At 43.0% G+C, this 23,545-nt stretch overlaps 1 protein-coding gene across 4 annotated transcripts in view; it reads right to left on the minus strand.

Annotated features, from left to right (window-relative positions):
- Positions 1 to 786: 786 nt before the first annotated feature.
- The window catches only part of STARD13 (StAR related lipid transfer domain containing 13), a 267,832-nt gene continuing 245,073 nt past the window's right edge, over positions 787 to 23,545 (minus strand). For all 4 annotated transcript variants that reach the window (XM_075420301.1, XM_075420308.1, XM_075420324.1 and 1 more), the window contains 9 exons: positions 22,396 to 22,569; positions 20,153 to 20,312; positions 15,255 to 15,453; positions 11,957 to 12,164; positions 11,243 to 11,357; positions 10,260 to 10,481; positions 8,068 to 8,285; positions 4,060 to 4,236; positions 787 to 3,703 (listed from right to left, as the gene is read on the minus strand). In XM_075420301.1, coding sequence (XP_075276416.1) covers positions 3,586 to 3,703; positions 4,060 to 4,236; positions 8,068 to 8,285; positions 10,260 to 10,481; positions 11,243 to 11,357; positions 11,957 to 12,164; positions 15,255 to 15,453; positions 20,153 to 20,312; positions 22,396 to 22,569 — 1,591 coding nt within the window. In that variant the 3' untranslated portion in view covers positions 787 to 3,585. The remainder of the gene's footprint in view (positions 3,704 to 4,059; positions 4,237 to 8,067; positions 8,286 to 10,259; positions 10,482 to 11,242; positions 11,358 to 11,956; positions 12,165 to 15,254; positions 15,454 to 20,152; positions 20,313 to 22,395; positions 22,570 to 23,545) is intronic.

A 23,545-nucleotide genomic window follows, 5' to 3' on the forward strand; every position in this document is an offset into this window, starting at 1 on the left:
GTGGGTAGGAGGGAGAGATGGGAATGAGAGCGCATCACTGTATTTTTTTGCAAGAAAGGACGGACTTACACAGCTGACCATCTCTGCCATGGCAGAGAACTGGAGAAAAGTGCTTTCTTTCAGTCCAAATTTTGATACTGAGCTTTCTCTGAATAGTGGGATGTAAAGGCTTATCCCCTCCTAGATGGTCTCTCATAGGTGACTCCTTGCTCATCGTTCTATTTTCTGAGACTCTGCTTCTTCTGATAATTCAGGAGAGAGTTGGAGAGATATAGACTCATCCAAAGGAACACTTATTCCATGTGTAGATATGTGTAACACAAACCACAGGAATCACTGTCCTGCCGTTTCATCTTTTTCTCTTTTGAGGAGATGCTTGAAGTCTGATAATGCGAACCCAACAGTCACCATCCCAGCTCCACAGTCGCTCTTACGATCCTAGACTTCGATTATTGACAAGAACATAGATGCAGAAACATGGCTGAGTTCAGTGCGAGTCAGGGTCCTAGACACTGCTGAGGACCTGAGTTTACCTTTCTCAAGCCAGCCATCCTAGCTTAGCAGCTTCTTTGGAAAGCATAATCTTTGCTGTGAAGCTCGTGTACACTTAAGGACGCTATAGGAGAAGTATAATGGACAACAGTACCATTTTGAATCTAAAATAATTATTGAAGTCCCATATCAGAACAGTTTAGCGTACAGCAAGTTGCAATAAAGAAAGCAAGGGCTTAAACGTGCGGTGTTTCTTGGGCCAATGGATGAAAGGAGTGTGCAAAGGAAGCATGATTCTTTCGTATACGCAAATTTATTCAACTCTGCAATTATTTATTTACAACTAATGACTGATACCAACAGATGAGGTAAAAATATGAGGTATTGATATGAGTATAACATTTAAAAATGCAATTATCATAATGTATTCTCAATGGCAATGTAACAATACAAAATACTGTGGTAGCTGAATGGTAGACATGGAATAACGTGCATTTTAAAGAAATCTTCTTTCATTGATACATGGCTTAGAGATGCCAGAAGCCCGTGACAGAGCTTCTGTAAGGGTAGGAGGACAGTCCTACCTTGCTAACAGTGGCAGCTGGCACAGGGCCCCTTCCAGCTGAGCGATGAATTGTCAGACAGGATAAAACCACTGTCCAGGTTTTCCCTTCATTTCCTTAAGAAATTATTTACTGTCAGACAACTGCCATTCCCAGGGCCAGAAATTCTGCGCCCATTAATACTGAGAGACTATTGTATTCATTTATGCAAACTAATGTAGCAGAAGTGCTTTAATTGCTTGTGTTTTGGAAAACAGCCGGCACGAAACCTGCTGCTGTTGCTGCAGGCATCCGGGGAGTAGGTCCCGCTTTCTGGGATGGTTGTTCCACTGGAACTGGTGGCCTGGCCGTGCCCCACCAGCTCGCCAGCCACCGCTTGCTCCCAGCAAGCTGCACCTGGGCAGGGGTGGTGGCCAGCAGCTGCCTGGTGCATGCCAGACCTCAACACTGCCACAAGCGCTCCCCTGTCTTTAAGACTTAAAAACATGCAATAGTTGCACATTGTGACTATTGTTGGCCATAAACTCAAGGCAGGAGCTCATGGGCAGCCAACCTGCGCGATCCTGCGAGTCGCACGATAAAACGTGGGTGAGACGGCTCATGGGAGAAGGCGACAGTGGCTTTTTTGGGGTCCTGCTGCTCCACGGGGACACCGTGCTGCGTCACCCTGCCCCTATCCACCCCAAGCTCCCACTGGCTTGCTTCCTCGGACCGCAGGGCTGTCCCCCGCCCGCACAGCCCTGATGTGATGGCATGTGGGACCGTGCTTTAGCAGCAATCGAGGACCGCATGTGGTCCAGCCCACAGCCCCCATACCTGGGGCAGAGTCAAAGCACTGGCTTTGAGGAGACTTCCCTGTTTGCTGGATCAGGGCACTCTGTAGCTTCGTGTAGGAAATGTATTCCACTTAATTGACCTCATACTAAATCTTAGTGGATTTTGGTGGAAGGACTGAGTTAAAACACTGGCTGTGAATGACTCAGCTGGTTTATGCAGCAATAAATAAAGTCAAAGTGAACAAATGAGATTAATGAAGAACAATATTAACAGGCTTGTACATTCTTATTGAATCATAGATGTAAATATATTTTTGGTCTTAGGTTAGTTAAAAACAAAACGGAACCCTGCCTCAAAGGTAATGTTGACAAATTATTATTATTACTTTTAAAGCATTCTTCCATTAGCAAAATAATAGGTCCCTGAAAACGAAATGATATAATAGGCTTAAATGGCCCTACTCCTCATAGTCAGGGGCTAATCCTGCTCCCACCAGTGCCTACAGAGGCAGGAACATGCAGATCAGTGCAATATAATATGAAAATGCTTGCTGTTACTATAAAAGCAATCTTTCCAAGCATAGTCAGCATTTAGTTTTTTTAAAATCTCCAAGATATGTTTAAAAGCTTAAAAAAAGTTTAGTTATTTGTACAGTAAGAATATTAAAAGGCATGGTATTCATCTGCACGTCTTTGTGTCCACTGGGTGTGGAAAATCTGCTTTGGAGTTTCTTAACAATTAGCCATCTCTATGGGAGAAGGAAAGAACAACACAGAAACACTTACTCAGAACCTAGACAAAATGTTGAAAAAAAAAAAAAAAAGATTTACAGCTTAATAATTTACCAGTCTGATTCCAGACACCTCAGTACACACAGTGTTATCTTGTCTTCTCCATGAATGGGCAGTTACTATGAACACTGCATGTAGTGAGGTTGTCTAGTGGCAGATATACCATTAATTAAGGCAATAGGTAAGTTTTCAACACCTTGTACACAAACATTCTGCAGCTGACTATAAATGGTCTTCAAAACATCTATCTCGGTTACATTCCCATGTATTTTATTTGGTGAAACTGATCCACTCCTCATTATTTTTAAGTGTACAGTAGCATCCCTTCTCCTTAGTTCTTTTAATTCTTCCTACATCTATTTCTAGGTACCTTCTCACAGCATACACAAACACAAAACACATTTGAGAACAGGCGTTCCTGTTATCACATGGATTATGCCCGGTAGCCCTGTGATAACAGCAAACACAGCTTATGTAGCAGTGACACACTAAGAAACAAGTGACAGATTCATTTAAGGTCCGACTGATGCAAGTGATTTGCACTGAGTTATATACAAAATAATTAATTTATACATATACATATATATAGATAGATATAATATAGATAAATATATACATACTGTACAGAAGTTATTTACAATTAAAATATGCTTCTTAGAAGCCTTTAAATACCAGAGTTCTGTTAACACACAAGTAATGGCAATAGTCTGATATTAAAGTAATATTGATAAAAGCTCTCTGAAGAAATGTTTACTTCAATAATTGAAATTAATACAGAGGGGATGTGGCGAGGCGAGGTGAAGTCTCCAGAATAAAAGAACTCTCCCATAAAATTCCTGTTTCACCTTTTTGCAGACCCAGGTCTGGTCAGATGTCTGCAGCTTAAATAAGATCTTTGCTTTCAGCCCTCCTGTTCCCCGCCAGACCCCGATTTACTCTCACACGCTCCCAGGAACACTTCCTCAGATTTTCGTTTCTGGTCCCTCAGCAATCAGAGGCTGAAATGAATTTCTGATCCTGGCAACTTCGGCTGCACACAGATGTCCGAAGCCTTTGTTGTACCACTCTGGGGAATGTCCTCTGAAGAAACGGAAAGAGAATTATTGAGAAACTCAAATACTTGAGAAATATGCCCTGCAGAAATGGGCTTGCCATGCTTCCTACTCCCCGCTGGCCACAGTGGTGAGGACTTCAAATACTTGTCACCCTAAGCATACTCTGAAGTTCTCCCCTGCAGTAATCAATTAACCAGATTTTATGGCTATGGTCACATCACAACTGCAGCAGCCACTGAGCAAAGAAATGAACTTGGTGGGTAGAAAAGACTGCAGGAAGGCTCCCTTGACCATGTCCTCTGCTCCCAGCACCACCTCTCCTCGAGCTGCAGGTCTTGCCCTGCTGAACAGACATCTGCTTTTCGCAGGTGGGATACTTACTTTAGGTCAATTCTGCAGATATGGGTCAGCCTGGCTTTTCCTGAGCCACATGGCTCTATCAAGTACTGAGAGTCCATCACGATGGCTCGCACAGCTCCCATAAGAGGAGCCTCTTCGTGCTCCACAGAGACGGCAACCAGCATGCACATGCCCTTTGGCAAATCTGTCCTCCAGGTCCTGCAGCAGCAACACATTCAAGATGGAATCACTTTAGTAATGAAACTTTCGGGCACACGAGTAAGAACATCCATGAAAGTTACAGTTTGTCTGCCTATCCTTGCTGTTGCCTGCAATGCCACTGGACTGCCCTAGGAGTCCCTGGAGGAATTTTGTTTTCCATGTTTGTAAGCAATATTGCTCAGAACAGGCCACAGAAACTTATCAAGCTCAGATTTTAGAGCTAGATTTTGGAGGTTTTGGAAAGGAGATGAAGTGAGCACAAGCCATCCAACAAAGGCTGAAATGTTGCATTGCACCCATGCAGGCTTAGAGAACAACAAATACAGTTTCACACAGCAGAAATCCTTGCTAGTAGCCACACTGACTGAAACTCCAAGAACATGTTTCAAGGACATCTGAATTAAAAACAAAATATCCTTTCATGACAAGCACTTATTTAATCAATTACATTAATGTACAACACTCTTGGTGATGAGAGGTATAAATGCAGCACATTTTACCAAGGTGTTCTGCTGCTCATATCCATTGACGCACAGCAGCTGAGGAAAGTCTCCTCAGTTGGCTGGTGCCAATTATGTGATGGCCACCACACACTCCAAGTTGCAATAGCCAAAACTTCATGTTTACTCCTTCAGGAATGACAGTGAAGTTAAGGCTCCCTTTCTTTAGGCAGGCTTCGGTTTGCTATCAAGCAAACATCTGAATCGATATCCTCGCCAACTGTCCTAGAAGGACCGGTCAACCAGGCACCTACAAAGGCTTCGCTTATCCATTTGCTTCCTTCCTCCTCACTGTCACTCCAAAAAAGAGACATCTCTTGGAAAGGTTATTCTCCTTTCCAGTGCCTCACAGTGAGAACCAACAAGCTTTTTGCAGCCTCTGCTAACACAACCACGTGCTCATCTACCTGTTTTCCCAGCAGGATCTATGCTCCATTTTCTTTTGTCTTACAGGAGGAAAGGGGCGTTTTCTGGTCCATAAAACCATGTTCTGTCTCACCACTGTTACACAATTATTAAGTAAATTTTACTTGGGAAAAAGTAACCTAACATTGAAATTTCATGACCATGTCACCGTATGTGTCAGTTAGCCAACGACAGGTAGCTGGTTTCTTTCTATCCACGTGTTCGTTTCACAAGCGGGCAGGTTTTGGGCTGGCCTGTTAAGATGTATTTTTATTTCAAGCTCTGTTGGTCATTTCATTTTTTGACCCTCTCCCAAGTTTCTAGCCTCCCTTTCACGCTGCAGAAGTCTTCCACCATGTTCAGGAGACCTAGACTTTAATACTTTACATTTTTTTCTTGTTCAGTAAGTATTCTCTACATACTCTGGTGCCTCACATCTTTCTCATCTGCCTTGAATCTCACAGGATAGGTCCACGCATTTTCCTATGCTGTGGGAAGAAAAGAGAAATTCCCACTCTGTTGTGTGATGTGCAAGATCTTGCCATGGACTGTCCGAGATGGGGATTATGCCACTTTGGGAAGTATCATGTTTTAGCAGGTAAGCTGCTTTCAAGGACCACTGAAGTTTGGACTTCAGCAGATAATTTTAACATTCTGGATTTTTCTTATATGAAATTGAGCTGTCATTCAAGACAATGCGGGAAGATACTGTCTTCAGAAGGTTTTACATGTGTCTGTGCATTAATAAAAATGAGGAGCTACCTTGGCAGATGAAATACATGGAGAGTAGGAAATCACACCTCAGATCTACTGTGAAATGCTGAACCCTCTGCTGTGAATGCCTGCACACTGTTTAGATGCAGCCGTTAACTACATGACACTTACTTGGGTCATTCCTGAAGTGAAAAACTATTTATCCCAGAGATTGCAGAAGACTTATGGTTCCTATTTCCATTTATATGGATTTAGGCCAGTTTCTGTACTTCCCTATATATCTTACAGTAGTAAAACCGAGCATGACACCTAACTCACAGAGATGCTGTGATACTTAACGAACATTAAATACTTTAATGAAAGGAATCTTTAATGAAAAGCGATGCCTCTGCGGGACAGCTGAGAGCTGCATCAGATCCCAGGCATATGAAACATCACCCCTATCCTCTTACCATTAGAGTCTTCTCAAGGGAGCCTAATCCCCTTGTTATGACTGTCAAATTGAAAATAAAAAAAAAAGAACAACTAAGTTTATCCTTTCACAGCCAAAAGTTTGACTGGGAAGAGAAAAATTGCCGTCCATTAAAATATATTTATTCATGTCCCCAGAGGTGAATTATGATTTCACTGTTCACTTCCCACCAATCATAAGGTGTCAAATTGACTGTGATATCGCCGGCTAACCTTGCTCTAGACTTAATGATATAAATCAACAGAGATAAACAACAGAATCTGACAGAGCTGCCTGACGGCTGTTTTCAGCCCTGAAAAACCCACCAGGATTCAGTTTTATGATATGTATTTTAGTCCTTGGGGGTCATTCTGCCTGGGTTAGTGAAAAGAATGAGAACTTGATGGCAAGATTTTTCTTTAACTGATGTGACTGCACAGCAGGTCTTTAAAGCACATAAACCACCATGAAACCTAATAGCGAACTAAGTGGCAAATAAGAGGACAGAATTATGGTCATCAAAACCTCCCCGCTGCTCCCAGGCAATCTTCTTGGTGCTATGTGAAGGGCCAAATTTATCACTTTTTAAAGTCAATAGTATTATATAGGAAAACTGATGATAAAATCATTAATTTAGCCCAGTATACTGTGGGAAGGCAAAGGAAATAGCATAATGGGAGGACTGGTGTTTTCACATTATAAAGGCCTTACAGAAAACTGTTTTAAAATCTTCCCCTAAGAGTTCCAATAATTTTTCCCTTATACCAACAATATATGCATGTTATCATTCTCTAAGAGAATACTGAAGTTCATAACAGGGGTGTACTGTTGTAACTATTTTTTACAAGGCTCATCTTTTTCCTTCAGTTTTTGTTCCCTCTAACACAATTCTGACTCGCTGGACTATTTCCTTTGTCAAAACTGCTTAGTATTTCTTTGGCACATCATTTCAATCAAAGAAATCAGAGATTAAGAACAGGAATGCACAAAATCATCCTGAAATAAATAACTATAGGACTGACCCTGTAAGTGAAATATGTCAGTAGCTCCGCAATAGCTCCTAGGAAGCAAAGGGCCAGGATTTCAAAGGCGGAAGGTATGTAAGAGGAATGTTTTTTGTCCGTTCTGTACAGGCAGATAGACAATGGCAGAACTGGGACTGAATTTGGAATATTGATACACAGCTATACATTTATCTGAGAGATGTCATCCCCTGCAATACAGTCAGAATATATATCTACTGCCTATTTCTGTTCATTTCCACACTAAGATTTTTATGGGTTAGCATTTCTTGGTCTAAAAAGACTCCAACTGCAAATATAAAATGACAACTTACACAGACACTGTATAGCAACCTTAGCTTAAAAGCATCGCTATCTTCTCTACTAAACATTTGGCTCTTAAACATCAAACATTCCCCAGAGAACAGCAAAAGCAGCGTAAAAAACAATTGGGTTCTATTTGTGCTGTTTTGACAACAAACAAAGCTAAGAGAGAACAGCAGCTTTTATCAGACATCTGTTCCAAGGAATAAATGATATTTATGGCCTCAGGAGTGTGTGCTGCTCAGATTACATCAGACAAAAGGTCAGCATGCTCTAGGTGTACAATTTTAATTCAGTTTGAGAAGTCAACGCTGCTGCCCAGGAGCAGAGTTCTTGAAGCACAATTATACAGATGCTAAGACTGAGATAAGACCAGATCTTCCTTGTACACATTGCAGGAAGCAAAGGTGCTGGAGAACTGCCCTGAGCTTACCTTAGAACGACAAAGTCTCGGATGGGATGCGGAGCCATGCTGTTCAGAACATACTGGTAAACTTCTGTCTGCTTGTCCAGGCTCTCGACCACCTTCCACTGCAAGAAGTCCTCGTCCCAGAGGTGACGTTCTCTCAGCACTCGGTTCAGGACAACTGATGGGGGGGCTTCAACTTCTACCGAGGCTTTCCAAAGCCGTAGGGGGTTCCCATCCCCAACCTGGAGTAAAGCAACAAAGAACATAAACTCCCATGATTTATATGCCTGTGTTCAGCAGAAGATAACTGAGGACAAAATCTTGATACGGGTATCTGACTAGCTTAAGAATACGCATATTTCCCTGCCAGTCATTACTATTATTGCTATTGCTGGTGCTCTATGGTATGTGAGAACATATGCATATGGATGGAAAATCAAAGTGATACATTACTTCTGCTCTCACATTGGTGTGTATGTGGATCAGTTCCCATAGTGCTAGCGGAGCTGCTGTATTATTTCTGGTGCAACAGACACACTTTGAACCCCAAGCATCACCAGCAAGCACCCCAGTGTAATGAAGAATATGTGTATGTAGAAATAAAAACAGATGAAAGGAGAGAATGAAACCCTGGGCTGAAATAAAGCTACCACCCTGTGTAATCTGATGCACTAGCTAGGACCGAGCGTCAACTGACTTTCCTGGTTAATTGGTGGAAGAGGAGAACACATGTTGATTCACTTATGTGTCAGACACACAGATGTTTGCTCCTCAAGATAGCTGCAAGGGAAGTATTGATAAAATGCCTTTCAAAGAAGGAACGCACAAACTGCTTGCTAACTCTTCCTAGGCCATGGCTCCTGTTACTTGGTACACCTCCGCAGCATGCAATAAAGGGAGCGGAAAGTGCTGGGCTATGCACAAGACGAATTCCACATGTACAGCTTTTCTGCATGGTTTTAGGGCTGCCATATTTCAGGCAGCAAAGAAGTTAACTGTAAGCACTGGATCTTGCAAGCCCTGCTTTTCTAACCTCTCCCTACCCTGGCATCCTCATATACTAACGCTAGCGCTCCAGAAACCTCCAGCACCTCCCACAGACACAGGATTGCGTCCCCAGAAACCGAACTCCCACCTTAAATTATTTTATGTTGTTATAAGTTTTTTCTCCCCAGAACTCTCAGTTCCCCAGTCCTCCTGCCCAAGAGCCTCAGGGGCTCCCAGTCCCCTCCGCAGTCTCACACGCCCCTGACCCCAGCCCTGTGCATGCCCCTATTCACTCCCTCCCCTCTCCCGCGTCCTACTCCCACCTGAGCCCTGTTACTCCCTCCCCAGCCTCCCATGGTCCCTCCCTGGAGAGGGCTCACAGAAGCTGGCTACGAACAAGTAACTGTGATTTCTTTGCCCTAACAGAGGAGTTGCAACTGCCCAGACAGAGGTAATGCTTCCTCTGGCCCCTAAGACCCCTTGCCCCTCACCATCCAGACCCCATACTCCTCCCAGTCCCCTTCTCCTACCTAACCAGTCTCACCCACCCCAAATCCATCCGTGCTCTCGCTAGCTGCTGCTGGTTTGCAGACCTGTTTTGCCATTGCATGTCCAGCAGCCCTGACCCCCACTGTCCGCAGGGACCCTGTAGCACCCTTCTCCTGGCTGCAGTGGTCTGGCTGTCCCTGCAGAAGTGATGGAGCCTGGAACGATTTCAGAAATTTTGAGAGAAGTTGCAGATATCAAAAATCTGCTGGAAACAAGGACAAGAAGATCATGGATAAAACTGGCCACATGGCTGGCCTGGCTAAATAAAGCAGTGGGCAGCCTGAAGAGGTTTTTTAATACCTGTGTTCTGCTTGTGTTCTCCGAACTGCTGGCAAACAACAGGAGATGGTCAAAACTTTGCCTGTCCTCCAAAGAGCTTACCCAGGTAATGTTATCTGTTGTTTAAAGTCTCAGCTCACTCCCTGTTTGACTTGTTTGCTGCATCACTTTATCCATTTTGGAGACCGGAGCTTGCTTTGTGTGCCTTTTCCTGGAACCTCATACTTGAATCACTATTATATTACATTTTTAGCTGCTTTTAGCAGTCTTTTAAAAAAAATCGTGTGCCTCACCAGACAGAAGGGTATGTATTTAGCCATGCAACAAGTCAGGGCGTCCAGTAGCTAGGCTGTACTTTGCTCTAGTTTCTTTACTGCTTCTTCCACATCTCCTCAGATTACCTTTTTGTAGGTGAGTTCTGTGTTCTCTGTACTGGAACACGTGACCCATCCTTTGAATTTCTCTTTTGCTTCTTTCTGGAGATTCTGCATGAGACTTTCCAGGTACATCTGATAGTTCCCCCCTTCCTCATCCACTTGTTTCCCGAGCTCATCCAGGGTGGGAGAATGCACCTCTGCGTCGATGTAGGAGTTTCGGGACTGGGTGACCATCTCATGAGGGACCTGTGCCACAGAACGAGGGGGAAACATACAGGGAAGACCTCTTGCTGAGAACTTTGCCTTAAGGCAACATGTTTCTAGGCAACAATTCAGCACCAAATTGCAATGAGCCTATGGTCTGTAAAACGGATACTTGTTTCTGTATTTGCTTATTATGCAAGATGAGAAATCAAAGTAGTATAATGAAACAGTCCATGGCTCAGAATAGCACTACTCATGCAGAACCGTACTAGACTTATCACCCCTGTGTTAATCCTCTAGCCCCCAGAAATGTTGCCATGTGCTTCTGGGTAAGGAAGATACGAGGATTATCTCTCCTCCACCTGCAGTGCAAGATGCAGGGAGACTGAATCTCCCTACGAAATTTTAACTTTATTGCATGACACACAGAAATAAAGTATATTGGCTTTTCTTTCTGAGATGGGTAAGTTTTAATTGAGGTGCTAAAATCATTCTAATAAAATGAAATGTTAAAATAGCAGATTTTTATTTTAGTTAGACTAAAATTTCCTAATCCAGTAATTTGGGTTGAAAATTGCCACAGAATAACCACCCCACATTTTTAATAGTCGCGTCTTCGACTTCTAGAAGGGAACAGTCATAAAGAAATGAGATAAATAAACTTTAGATGGAGCAAGTTTACAAATAAGTGAGGCACCATCAATCGCTGAGCTAATACAAGACAGAAAATGTAAGCATAAACATAAATACTTCAAAGGATGCTGCATTATGTGGCCATGAATAATGCCGTTTGAGTCTCTCACCTCAAAAAGTTTGTTGCATTCCATTATCATGTGAGCAAGTCCCTGCGTAGCTGCCAGGTTTTCACTGAGGTCCTTCTGATCTGGCTTCCCTGTTGCATATTTTTTCTGTATTACTCTGTAATTGAATTCAGTGTCTCAGGTAAAAAGAGCTGAATCTTTTTAATATGAAAGCAAACAGCAGCAGGATGTTCAGAATACCAGAGAGAAAAGCCTATCTTTAGTTTTTATTTATCACAAAGATTGCTCAGACTGTTGGGGCTTTTTTAAAGGAAAAATGTGTACCTAAAAGATTGCTGAGCCAAAGGTAAAAGCAGGAAAGGTTATGCACCTCCTGCATTAGGTGTAGTACATTTTGAAATGGATTTCTAACACACATGATGTACAGTGGTTTACGCTGTTACTGCTTAAAGTGCTTGCTCAGACACTGGTTATACATGTACATGACCAAGAATCTCAGTGTATTCTGGACTGGATGGGGAAAAAAAGTCAGAAGGGACATCAAGTTGGGACCACTGATGCTTAGCAGGGTCTATGCCCTGTTCAGTCTACATTCACCATGTTACACACCGTCTCAATGTGGCCTGAAATAAACTCAGTTTCCCAAGTGGCAGGATGTAGCCAGAAAATAGAGAGTGAAAAACCGCTCACTGGAACACCGAAAGCATCATTTTGTACAAAGGATACGGCTATTTGTAGTGTTGAGAAGAAACCTACCTCGGTGAGCTTTCTTTCTTCACTATATTGAGGTGGAAGAGGGAAGGGGCCAGACAAACAGCTAAGTTCATAGGAGTCATCTGGTTCTCCTCCACGGAGGTGACGTCGCTCAGGAAGCAGAGCAGAGTCTGCAGAACCTCCCGGTTCTCATCGGACATCAGCATGATGGCTGCCTGCACCGCCTGCAGCCGCTGCTCCTTGGGGACATCTGGGGAAAAGCAAGTGACATTCAGGGGGGTCCATTGTAAGATCAGCTAAGGACCAGGAACAAGATGGAGTTAGCACAGGTATTCACACTTTGGGAAGGGCTTTCTGAAGAGGCAGATGACAGGGGACGAAGGGGCAAAGGCCAGATGGTTGTTGGAGGGCCATGTTATTTGCTCCTCCATCAAGCACAGCTCGCCTAGCCAGTGTATGACAGTTCTCTGTTCGTCTGAAAGGCTCTTCCCCAAGAAGGAGACTGAACTTCATTTCAAGTTTATGAGGGGAGAGCAGTACTCGGTACTCATCTCTCTAAACGGTATTTTTCAGGTTTCTTTCGTCCCCTGGGAATATCGTTCAAAAGTGTTAGGGAAGCTTTGGGAAAATACTCACACTTGTGTCCTAAGTTGTAAGAGAGTTTAATGAAAGCAGTAATGGATATGCTTACATAGCACTTCAGACAGGTTCATTTCTAAAACTACCATAAGTTTTCTCAGTGTGGACTTGGAGACCTCCTCTGGGTATTACACATGCTCTATATAATTAAATGGAATAAGAACAAAAGCAGATTTACAGCAGAGGGAACAGCCAGCTTTTAAGCCTACTAGCCTTGTACAAGCACTTTACTTTAAAAGCTTTCAGACACGAATAACAAACTGAACACAGCCCAATGCTTCCGACTTTCTAGAAGCAGCAAGGCCAGGTCTTTCTGAGAAGTCAGAGGAGCCTTTTCCAAATCCACGCAAGGTGGGTTTTTCCCCTCACATAGCCTCCTGGTACTCCCTCACCTGTACTGGTGGGTCTGATGCATAAAGAAGAAGGCCTGCCAGCCCTTCAAGTCATAGGTAAACATTAGGCAACTGAGAGTTTTAGGGAAATGGAGAAAGTTTCATCAATGCTATGCCATTTAGATTACAACAGTAATCATCTCATCCCCAGTCCTCTGTGTTACTGCAAATCAAGCCATCCTTGATATATGACAAAAGTCCTGAATATATGAAAAAGATCTTCAGTGAGTCCCAGAAAATGAGAAATCCCTTGCCAATACACTAGGAGAGGAAAAATCCTTCCTAACTTCATATTAATAATTTGTTAAACAGGATGAAGGGGAAGAAAAACTCCCAGCTACAGATTTATTTAATTGCAGACATTATGAAATACAACTGGTATCCCAGCAATTTTCAATATTTTTCTTTCTGTGAAAGGAGTTTTGTCAGTACTGTCTAAAACAGAAAAATGTATTTGTTGTTGATCACACGGAAAAAAACCCACAGCTACTCATTCTTAATCCAAACATAGGTCTCCAGTGTCTACAGAGCCCATTTTTCACCCGTTCCCACCTTGGTTTAAACAGACCTATCCTCAAGTCTTTCTGAAATCCTTTAAACAACTGGTGCAGTTCAAGAAAATCTTTCCTAGCACTTTTTTCCCCCTCCGATCAGTGTAAAGAAGAGCTCTTCCAGCTGCAGTTCCATGTCGGGTTACAGACCCAGCCCGTGTCCCTTTTTACAGCATTTTTTTGTTGGTTGGTAGCGATGTTTCACCATTCATCCTTGTGGCTGTTGTGAATCCCAATGCTGGGCTCCTGACTCGTAGATGGGATGTCCTTCTGGCTACAGCCGTAACAACGCTGATGACATTGAGATGTGCCATGTCTCTCTTCCTCTGGCAAGGGGGTTGTTTACTTGCAGTTGCTCCTGTGCCCAGATAGGACATTCCCAATTTTCATCAAGCAATAGTTTAAAGGAGATTTGTTTCCAAGGACATGTAGAATATGTTCTTCTAGTGGACAATCTTCTCCTCGGCCACTTCACTATGGAAACAACTCTGATATTGCCATTTTATTAGCATCAGTAATTTCTGTTGCTGTTCTGAACAAGCTCACTGATGTGTGTGTAGGCAGGCAAGACCTGCACCTTATTAGCAGGAAAGAAGAGGGGGAAACGATGGTCCAGGGCTAGGCACCAACTGTTTCTGTTTGCTTGTGTCCCAAGATGTCGTGTGTGACCAAATTCACTAAATTTAGTTGCGATGCTGTCTCTCACGTGCAGGATCACAGCATTCCTCTACCAGCTACAGACACTGTGATGTTAAATACATTAGTGACTGTACGCCACAGATGGATTTTTACAGTAAAGGGAGGCACGGAAGTAGCTTAAATTCTTTAGCACTGGGATTATACAGTGTTTAAAAATGGCTTTCTATTGTTTTGGCAGCTGAAATGTCTGCAAGTGAAAAGACTAGACACACTTCTCTTTAGTGCTTCCAATTATTTGGCTTAGGCTGGCTGGGTATGCTTTTCTGTATCTGCCAGAGCACTGGCTGCCTGGCCTTCATAATGGACATTGTCAGGAAAAAAACTCGAATTCCTCTGGCTTCTCAGTGTTTTCCTCATTATTTATTTCTCTCCCAGTCTGGAGGAGAGATACACAGTCATTTCCTGATTTACAGGGATTTTCATCTTTCTGATGCATTTGGGACTCAGATTTTGCTGAAGACTGCTTATGCTGAAATGAAATGAAGAAATCCTGTTTTTTTTCTTTCTCTCCGAGATCTTTAAGTAGAAGCTGAGGATGTAAATGAAGGCAGCTTGTTGCTTTCACGTACATTTTATTGACTCTAACGAAAGGCAAATAATCAAAAGTCACAGCAAAGAAGGGACTGTGTAGGCGCATGTTCTCATGGTGAAGTACCACTTCTCCATGACCAGAAGACTCACTTGTATCGGGATGTCTCCATGAAATGGGCTCACAGTTTAAAGAAAGCTTAAAAAAACATGAGTCTTCATGCTTTATGTCCATGGCAGCCTTTCCTTCTGGCTTCTTTCTGATTGTGAGGCTGATATTTTCAAAGCTTGTCAAGATTTGAACACTGTCTTTCCATTAAATTCGCTAGTACTTTGACATTGAAACTTTTAGGTGGTTCTAAAAATCTCTCAGTGAAAGATGTAGAGGGCAGAGAAGTTCTTTTATACATCTCAAAGGTGAGCAGAAAGAATCCCACACAGTGTTAACACACCAAAATTATTTACAATATATTATTACACAATATATAATATTGTATAATTGTTTATAATAATAAAAATATTGGAACTTACATTGGTAGATGTGTAGAAAAGTCTCCCCTAGCTTACTCGTGAGAAGAGGTTCTGGCAAGTCCCTGAAAAATTGCTTTACCATGTCTGCCACATCATATGCTGACTGGTCTTCGTAGCTGACATTTTCTGGGGAGCTCTCATTCATCTGGCGTAGGGCCTGGATTCGGGATTTCACTCCAGATTTTCGAAACAGACCCACCTAAAAAAGAACCACATTGAACTGAGTTAAAAAGAAAGTTATTTAAAGAATATACACATATATTAAAAAAAATCTATTACAGGGGATTCAGATCACGACCAAAGCTTGGGTTGTGTGTTTTATTCTAGGCAAGAACAAGAGAAACATGCAAATGTGATGGTCATGACTTACCCACTGTCTTGTAGGCAAGCACATGCTCTCACAATGGGACTGTAAGAGTTAATATCGCTGCTGCTCTGCCTCCCATCCTAGAGGGAGGGTTCAGAGTGCATGTGGTTTCTCTGCTGCCTGAAGAGTTTAAGCAAGATGCTCAGCTGATAGAAATCAGCAGTGGCTTGCTTGGCTTGGGTGACTGTTGATTTACTCCAGCTGGGAATCTAGTTCCTCATGTTTGTTTGGGTATGTATTTTGAAGACTAACAAGAAAATATTATGCTCAGCTAAGTAATAAATGCTGTGGCAAAAGATTGGTACATCCTGGTAGAGCTTTAAAATCAAGGCCGAATCTATTTTTTCCCTTTCCTGCTCTCTGCTTCCAACAGTTCCCCCAAGCCCCACTGAAAACCCCAGTTCAAAAGTGGGGGCCACAGAGGTTTTACTTATGCAGTGTCACTGGGATACTTTTTTATCCTCTTTGCTCTCTGTGCTAAAGGAAGTGGTAATTCTTCAAATGATGCCTTCACGGCAGTGCTGCGCTTTTACGTCCTTCTCACCCATGGAATTCCCCCGGGGTGAATTCCTGAGCGTTGAGCCTCAACCACATTATTTATTCCCAAGTGTGTTTACAGTGTTTCATTTGGGAAGTGTTAGCACTGTTTTCCTTCAGTTCTGCAGGGCAAAAGGTGAAATATTGAGAAAGACCTATGAAAAAGGTGCATTTCAGGTTTGGAATCGCAGACTTCTGTTCCTCCGTGCCCACTGTCTTGCTGGTGGTCAGTTCTGCTTTCTGTGTGCCATGGTCCACCAACAAAAATGTGTAAAGGCAATGAAAGAATGCCTGCTGGCCTTCATCCGCTTACTTCTGCCAGCAAAGAGTTCACGTGGGACCCTCCTCTCCCTAGAACACCTCCCAAGCTCAACTGTAAGGTATTTAGGACTCTTGTTAACTCACACACTAATGAAACTAATTACATAAATCACGCCACAGCTCTGGGAGAGGATGTATTTATTTATATGGAGATGAACTGCTACACCAGACTGGCTGTGAGGCAGCTCTTCTGCTGTGTCTTCTTATTGATGAATTCAGTGTCACCTTTGAGCTAAATTTACGTGTAGGGAGTAGAGGACTGGAGCGTGCGTTGTTACGTCCCGGTGCACTGTACTTCTGTTCACAAGTGAAGCTCTGCTCTTCGTTCTGACAACAGAATTCAAGAAAGAGCATCTGGCTCTTTTCGTCCAGTTTTCTCTTTCCCTTTCTCGTCTTCATTTTAAATCTCTTTTCCTCTAAGAAATGTGTGCTGAAGATGCAGAAGGACACATGGTAATTCTGTCCAGAAAAATACAGTTTTGGCATGTGATGGATAAATGTGAGAGCTCAGTTCTCTGCTTTTGATGGAAAGTATCCTTGCTGGTATAAAGAACCTTTAAAAACTTCCAGCTAAGTCTCATTCAAGAGGTCAAACATCAAGTCTCACCTGTGCAATCTCCTGCTGTACATCATTCTGCAACTCTCAATCTCTGTTTTTGTTTAATGTTCTTTACCCAAACTGCTATTTCCCTTTTTCTTGGAAAAAATCACACAGAATCACAGAATCACAGAATAGTAGGGGTTGGAAGGGACCTCTGTGGGTCATCTAGTCCAACCCCCCTGCCGAAGCAGGGTCACCTACAGTAGGCTGCACAGGATCTTGTCCAGGCGGGTCTTGAATATCTCCAGAGAAGGAGACTCCACAACCTCCCTGGGCAGCCTGTTCCAGTGCTCCGTCACCCTCAGAGTGAAGAAGTTCTTCCTCATGTTCAGACGGAACTTCCTATGCTTCAGTTTGTGCCCATTGCCCCTTGTCCTGTCACTGGGCACCACTGAAAAGAGCTTGGCCCCATCCTCCTGACACCCACCCTTCAGATATTTGTAGGCATTTATAAGGTCCCCTCGCAGCCTTCTCTTCTTCAGGCTGAACAAGCCCAGTTCCCTCAACCTCTCCTCGTAGGGGAGATGCTCCAGTCCCCTCACCATCCTTGTAGCCCTCCGCTGGACTCTCTCCAGTAGCTCTTCATCTTTCTTGAACTGGGGCGCCCAGAACTGGACACAGTACTCCAGATGAGGCCTCACTAGGGCAGCGTAGAGGGGAAGGAGAACCTCCCTCGTCCTGCTGGCCACACTCTTCTTGATGCACCCCAGGATCCCATTGGCTTTCTTGGCAGCCAATAATAATAATAATTAATAATTAATAATTAATTAATTATAATAATAAATAATAATTAATAATAATTAATCAAAAGTGGACAGTTCTTCACTTGATAGAAAAACATGTTTTAGGCTCCCTTCTGCAATATTACAGACTCATTCTGTAAATGAAATGGGACTATAAATCCAGTGATTTATCAGAGGTTAGTCTGGCCCAATGTCTTTATTATCCTCATGCCGTGGATTGTCTGCCCTGCAAGTAGTCATATGATGCATGACAGAAATAAAGTTTCAGCTGACAAGGCAAAGCAGTTTCTGTTTCACAAGCTGAATATCCAACAAATAATGGTGAGGCTCCTCATACCATCTTAGACATTTCAGTACCAGGACCCAGACCTTACAACAATTTACAGCAACCCCCACTTCATAACAAGTGCATGCAGTAGAAGCTCTGATGCCTGTTCAGGACTCTAAACTGCCTTCTGCAGCACATGGAAGAGACACATAAACAAGATGCTGGGGGAGGCTGGAGGCTGCTCAGACCTCTGGCTGGGCATTGGGAGACTTTGAATTAAATGGGAACAAAGGGAGGGACTGTAAAGCAGCAAAGCTGAACTGCCTGGAGGGTTTTGGCCTAGAAAGATTTTTGGTGGAAAGATATTTTAAGTGGTACCGATCTGTACTTCTCCTCCTTCGTTTTCTACTGCATGTTTTCCCGATTCTGCTCTAAGTGGAAACTCAAGCTGAGTTAAATGGCCTTTCACGCATGCCTCATGCTTCCCAGAAAGGAAACCCTCCCTCTCAGAGCAGATACGTGTCTGAGGCTGCCCATGGACACTCTTTTTGACCGCCTCAAACCTCTGAAGAGCTTTTTCTTTCTCTTTGGTTTTACCCTACCATTTACTTCCTCCCTGTTTATCCCGCCTCTCTTTTCTCTTTCTTCCTATTGCTCTGCCACTTAGCTGCAAGCCCATCCCTATCCCCACATCTCCTGCTCCTCATACTTCCGCAAGGGTCTCCTCCTTCAGTTCCATCACTGATTCCAGACTTTTCTTCCTACACTGTGTTTCCCAGCTCAGTAACAAACCCAGACTACCACAGCGATAACCAGGCATGTTAACTACTGAATATATTGCTTCTCATTGTCTCCATGCATCTTCCCCTTCCATCCCCTATTAATACATTTCCAACGGGCTATTCCTCCCACCCCTCATCTACTGGACTACGTATGGCAGGCAGAACTCATCTCACTTTTGATGCCCAGCAGTTAGATGGTAAGGTCTGACCACTACAGAATCTTTTTACAGTCAACAGAGAGAAAGGATAGGAAGGGTCTATAAGGGACACGGCTGTGATCCACAGCTAGGCATTTAACTTTTAGACTTCCATTTTGGGGAAATTGACTGTCACCCAACAAAACAACCTGAACAGAAATCAGAATAGTGATAAGAAAATCGAAAGATTCAGAACCAACCACTTCCATCCTTTTCATGTGCGCAGAGCTAGGAGAGCCGCAAAGTCTGCAGAATAAAATGCTGGTTGGTCCTTTTGAACTTACAACTACCTAAAAGCCATTATGGAAGAGATCATATGACATGAGGTCAATAATAGTAGAGGACTGAACTCAATCAGCCAGGGGGTTTCTCCCAGTCCTGTGTTCATAAATATACATATCCTCATCCTTAGGGGAAGAACAGTAAAAACATGATTGGTATGTCCCTGCTCTGTAGCTAAAGAGAATGAAAAGGTCTGAAATACTTCGAGCATGAGGGTCTCCCAGCTGGCTTATTGCAGCTAAGAACACTATAAAAGGAAACGTACTGTAATGGCTTTGGCATTGAACCCCTGCTGACCTAACCCTATCTGGATATATCTGACTTTGTCAACAGAATACTTTGAATATTTTGCTGAGTTTGCTCTCTATTCTTGGACTTTTCTTTCTTTGCTAAGTAAATAAAACCTTTTGTACCATATCTTGTGAAATGGTGAATGCAGTTAACCCTCAGTGGCAACAGTCAAGCATAAGCAGTGCAGACAGGGGTGGAAGCTGGGAGCCCTGAGCTCTGATTCAATAGACATAAAGATCTCATGTCATTCCTTGAGGTAGGCTATTGTATACAAATCAGCAGGAATTTTATAGCTACAGGAATTCAACAGATTAGCTGGATACAAATCTCAAAAAGGCAAACCATTAGTATCGGCACCAAGTATCAAATCACCAGAGGAGATCTGGGCCCAACATGAGATATAAAAATTTCAAATAATTCTGGTACTAAGTACAAAAAGGTTCACCATTCCTTACTTAGGGTGGCCTTTCAGAAAAAAATCAGCGGAGTCTCTGAAGTAAAGTTCCTACCTGATCCAGACAGTTGCTCCGTAAGTAGCATAGTGCTTGCTGTATGCTCTGGGGAAGGGGCTGTCCTGTTCTCTGGACATGAACTATCAGGGGCACACCAAAGACATTCTTGTCCTTGTAGTCAGGGACTTTCATCCTCTTCATGAACTTTGGCACAGACCTGAAAATTAACACAAGCAGGCTGTATGAAAATACCAGCATATTTACGCAGTCTTTCTGAGTAACACTGCTGGCAGAGATTGGTCACTGGGGCCACCTCCTTTTTTATAAACATGGTGAAATAATGTTTAATGCACAATACATGGACACTTTACAACCTGTATAACTGAGCTTTTTAAGTAGATGGCCTCTGGCTCTAATATATAACATAACAAGCTGTTCTAACACAACCTTTTACTACGCAGATGTCATCCAGCTGAAGCCAACATGGTTTAAAGCACCCATTAGGAACTCAAAGGAATGGCACAGCAAAGCATCCCGGAAAAGGTATCTGAGAGAAAAGGAGGTTCAGTCCCCTAACATGCTGAATGACTTTTATACCACCAGTTACATGATTTAGCATTTCTATTGACCAACAATTTACGGTAATAAATGACGGGGGGAAATCCCTATGTGCCAGATTCATCCCTGGTGTTACATGATTTATTCTAGTTGAGTAACTTCAGTGAAGCTGGTGAGCTTGCTTTCTTCCAGAAATGATGGTGAAAATGAGAACAAACTGGATTCCCTTTGTGGAAGTCATGACTGCAGTGAAATTAAAGAAAAAAAAAAAAGATGCATATGACCTGAATGTGACAAAGATTTTTCTCATCTGCGTGGGAAGGAGATAAAACTTGGATTAAATGACCTACTGAAGGAGTACAGCATATACCTTTACAGCTATTTCGAGTCCCACTCTTATAAATCCTTAGAGACTGATTATATAAACTGAAGAAATATTTGTCAGGGGGGAAAACCTTTGTACAAACAGCAGGCTCTAGAATTTGCTGTATTCTAGTCTGCTTATTTGGAGTTGGTTAAGGTGAGATTCATTTCGGTACAGACATTGTCAGCTAGGCACAGCAAGCTGCACCGGAGAACAGTGATCTGGGGGCCCATCTTATCGAATTTTAGCTCTCTTAATGCAGACTTAGAAAGAATTAGCAGTCCAGACTGCCCCTGCACCCACTGTGGAGTGAGGCACCTCTGGAGGGTGACCCAAACCCTCAGCCTCGGATAGAATGAGCTGCCTCTGGAGTGGCCTGTCTTTTTCCACTGACCACAGACAGCCAAAACGACTTGCTCAGATCAGACTTACACCTTTTTGGACTGGCTGATGTCAGTGAGGCGAATCTCACATGTAGTCCCTTGTATCTATTTTTCCATTTCGAAAGGAAAACTTGTCTTATCTAGCTCACAGCTGAATTTAGTGGGGTTTTGGTGAAAGTGCTCTGAACATGGAAATCGCAGTGTAAATGCCAAGTCATATTATTTTTGCACTCAGTGTCTCTGTGTATTAGGAAAAATTTCTGTTATCTTTTTGATTATTTCAGAGATACTTATAATCTCTTTTCTATGCCCATTTTCATTCTGGTATACCCCTATCTGCCTGGCCCATCAGGGTTCGTCTGCTACTGAACACGCAGGTTTCTGTAGCTGGTTGCTGCAGAAGGAGCCACGCTGCCAGCATTCACGTCCATCTGCCCTTCACTCCACTCTCTGAGTGTCCAGGTCGCTGCTACAGCTCCTGTGGCTGCAAGCACCCACGGCTGCAAGCTCCCTCTAATGCAAGTCCAGGACTAGCCTAAAGCTTGCATCTTTTGATCTGCAGAGGAAACTCTCGTAACTGTTCTAGTCCTTCTTTTACAGCACAAACATACCAATATGAAATACATGAAGTATCAGCAGCAGCTGTTTCTTTTCGAATCACAAAATGGATTCTGGGGAAGACTTGCTGTAAACATTTCCTACTTTTAATCACTCTCTCCTACTCCTGTTTATTTTTCTGGAACTGGAGCGTTGTTAGAGAGGCCGGGGTTGTCTCTCTGTTAGAGAACAGGAATGAAGTCAGATCTCCAGGATCTATTTCTGACTTTGCCACTGAATCACTAGGCAGCAATGGATTAAAAGGGACAGTTTCAACTTCTACAGCTGAAATCAATTGCTTCCCCTAATTCCTACTGAATTTACTACCAGAAAAACAGAATCAGCAGAAACTATTTTCTTTTCGTAAGATCTTTTTTCCAGTTATCAATGGTACTCACCAGGTCCAGCCATGTTTGTTTGACATGGAGTACTTTTCCATGATGGCAGTAAGACGAAGCAGAGAGAATTTCTGCAGTAGGTTCAGTTGGGCTGCTGACTGATTGCTGATGTGAAGTGATGCGATGGAGTGGCTCAGGTGATGAGAGATTTGGAAACTATGCCATCGCAATCGCCTTTCGCAAAAGAAACAACAGAAAAATAAGACAACAGCTTTAACTGGGCAGAAAAAGATGGTATACTGTGAGACAGGCTGGGCAATATATAAAACATACACAAACATATGCAAACACATTATGGCTCATGGTGTGTCGACTGAAAGAAAATGTAGCTTGGAGGCAAATAAAACAGTTTGCTCCAGCTCTTTAACTTTGGAAATGCCCAACCTTTGATTTTTTAACATTAGATTCACAAGTGGGTGTGGGTCCCATCCATGTACTCAGCGAAGCAGTGCTGCCTGCTGTGCCCTTTAGCCCACACATTTCCAACACGATGTGGGAGATCCGGGCTCAAATGTTCTCTCCCTGACTCAGAGCTGGGATTTGATGCCTGGTCCCTCACATCCCAGGGGACTGGCCTGACCACCAAGGTATTTGGAGATGAGGTTCTCCAAATATCTCTATTATTAAATACTGAAGGATTTTTTGGAGAAGGGATTGAACCCTGGGTCTCCTTGGCAAGAGCCGTAACCACCAGGCTATTAAGCCACTCACCACTTCTCTTTACTCCAATGCACTTTCTCTGTATACTGGATACATTGGAAAAAAAATCATTTCAGTTTCTTGTTTTGCTAAACATGAGTTCTGGCTCAAATCCTAAAAAATTTAGCAGTGCTCATTTACTCAGTATTTTCCTCGAGTTCACTTGCTTGTGATGGTGGTGAGCAAGCACAGGCAGCAGTAAAATATGGTATGGCAAAATATTCTGTGAGGACATGACAAGACTGATGGCAGATCAGAAGATACCAGGTGTTTTCTCAGTGCTTTTGCACGTACAAAGCCACCCTACACACAGCAGTATGGATCCACTAACGCCTTTACCCAGGACTTGGCTCCCTTGGCTCAACAGCAACTCATCCCTCAGACTTAAAACAGGTCTGTAAACTACTAACAAAATCCCGCTTTTGACTTTTATTAAGAAGTTAATTGTATA

The sequence above is a fragment of the Opisthocomus hoazin genome, chromosome 1 (assembly GCF_030867145.1).
Source record: "Opisthocomus hoazin isolate bOpiHoa1 chromosome 1, bOpiHoa1.hap1, whole genome shotgun sequence".
Lineage (NCBI taxonomy): Eukaryota > Metazoa > Chordata > Aves > Opisthocomiformes > Opisthocomidae > Opisthocomus > Opisthocomus hoazin.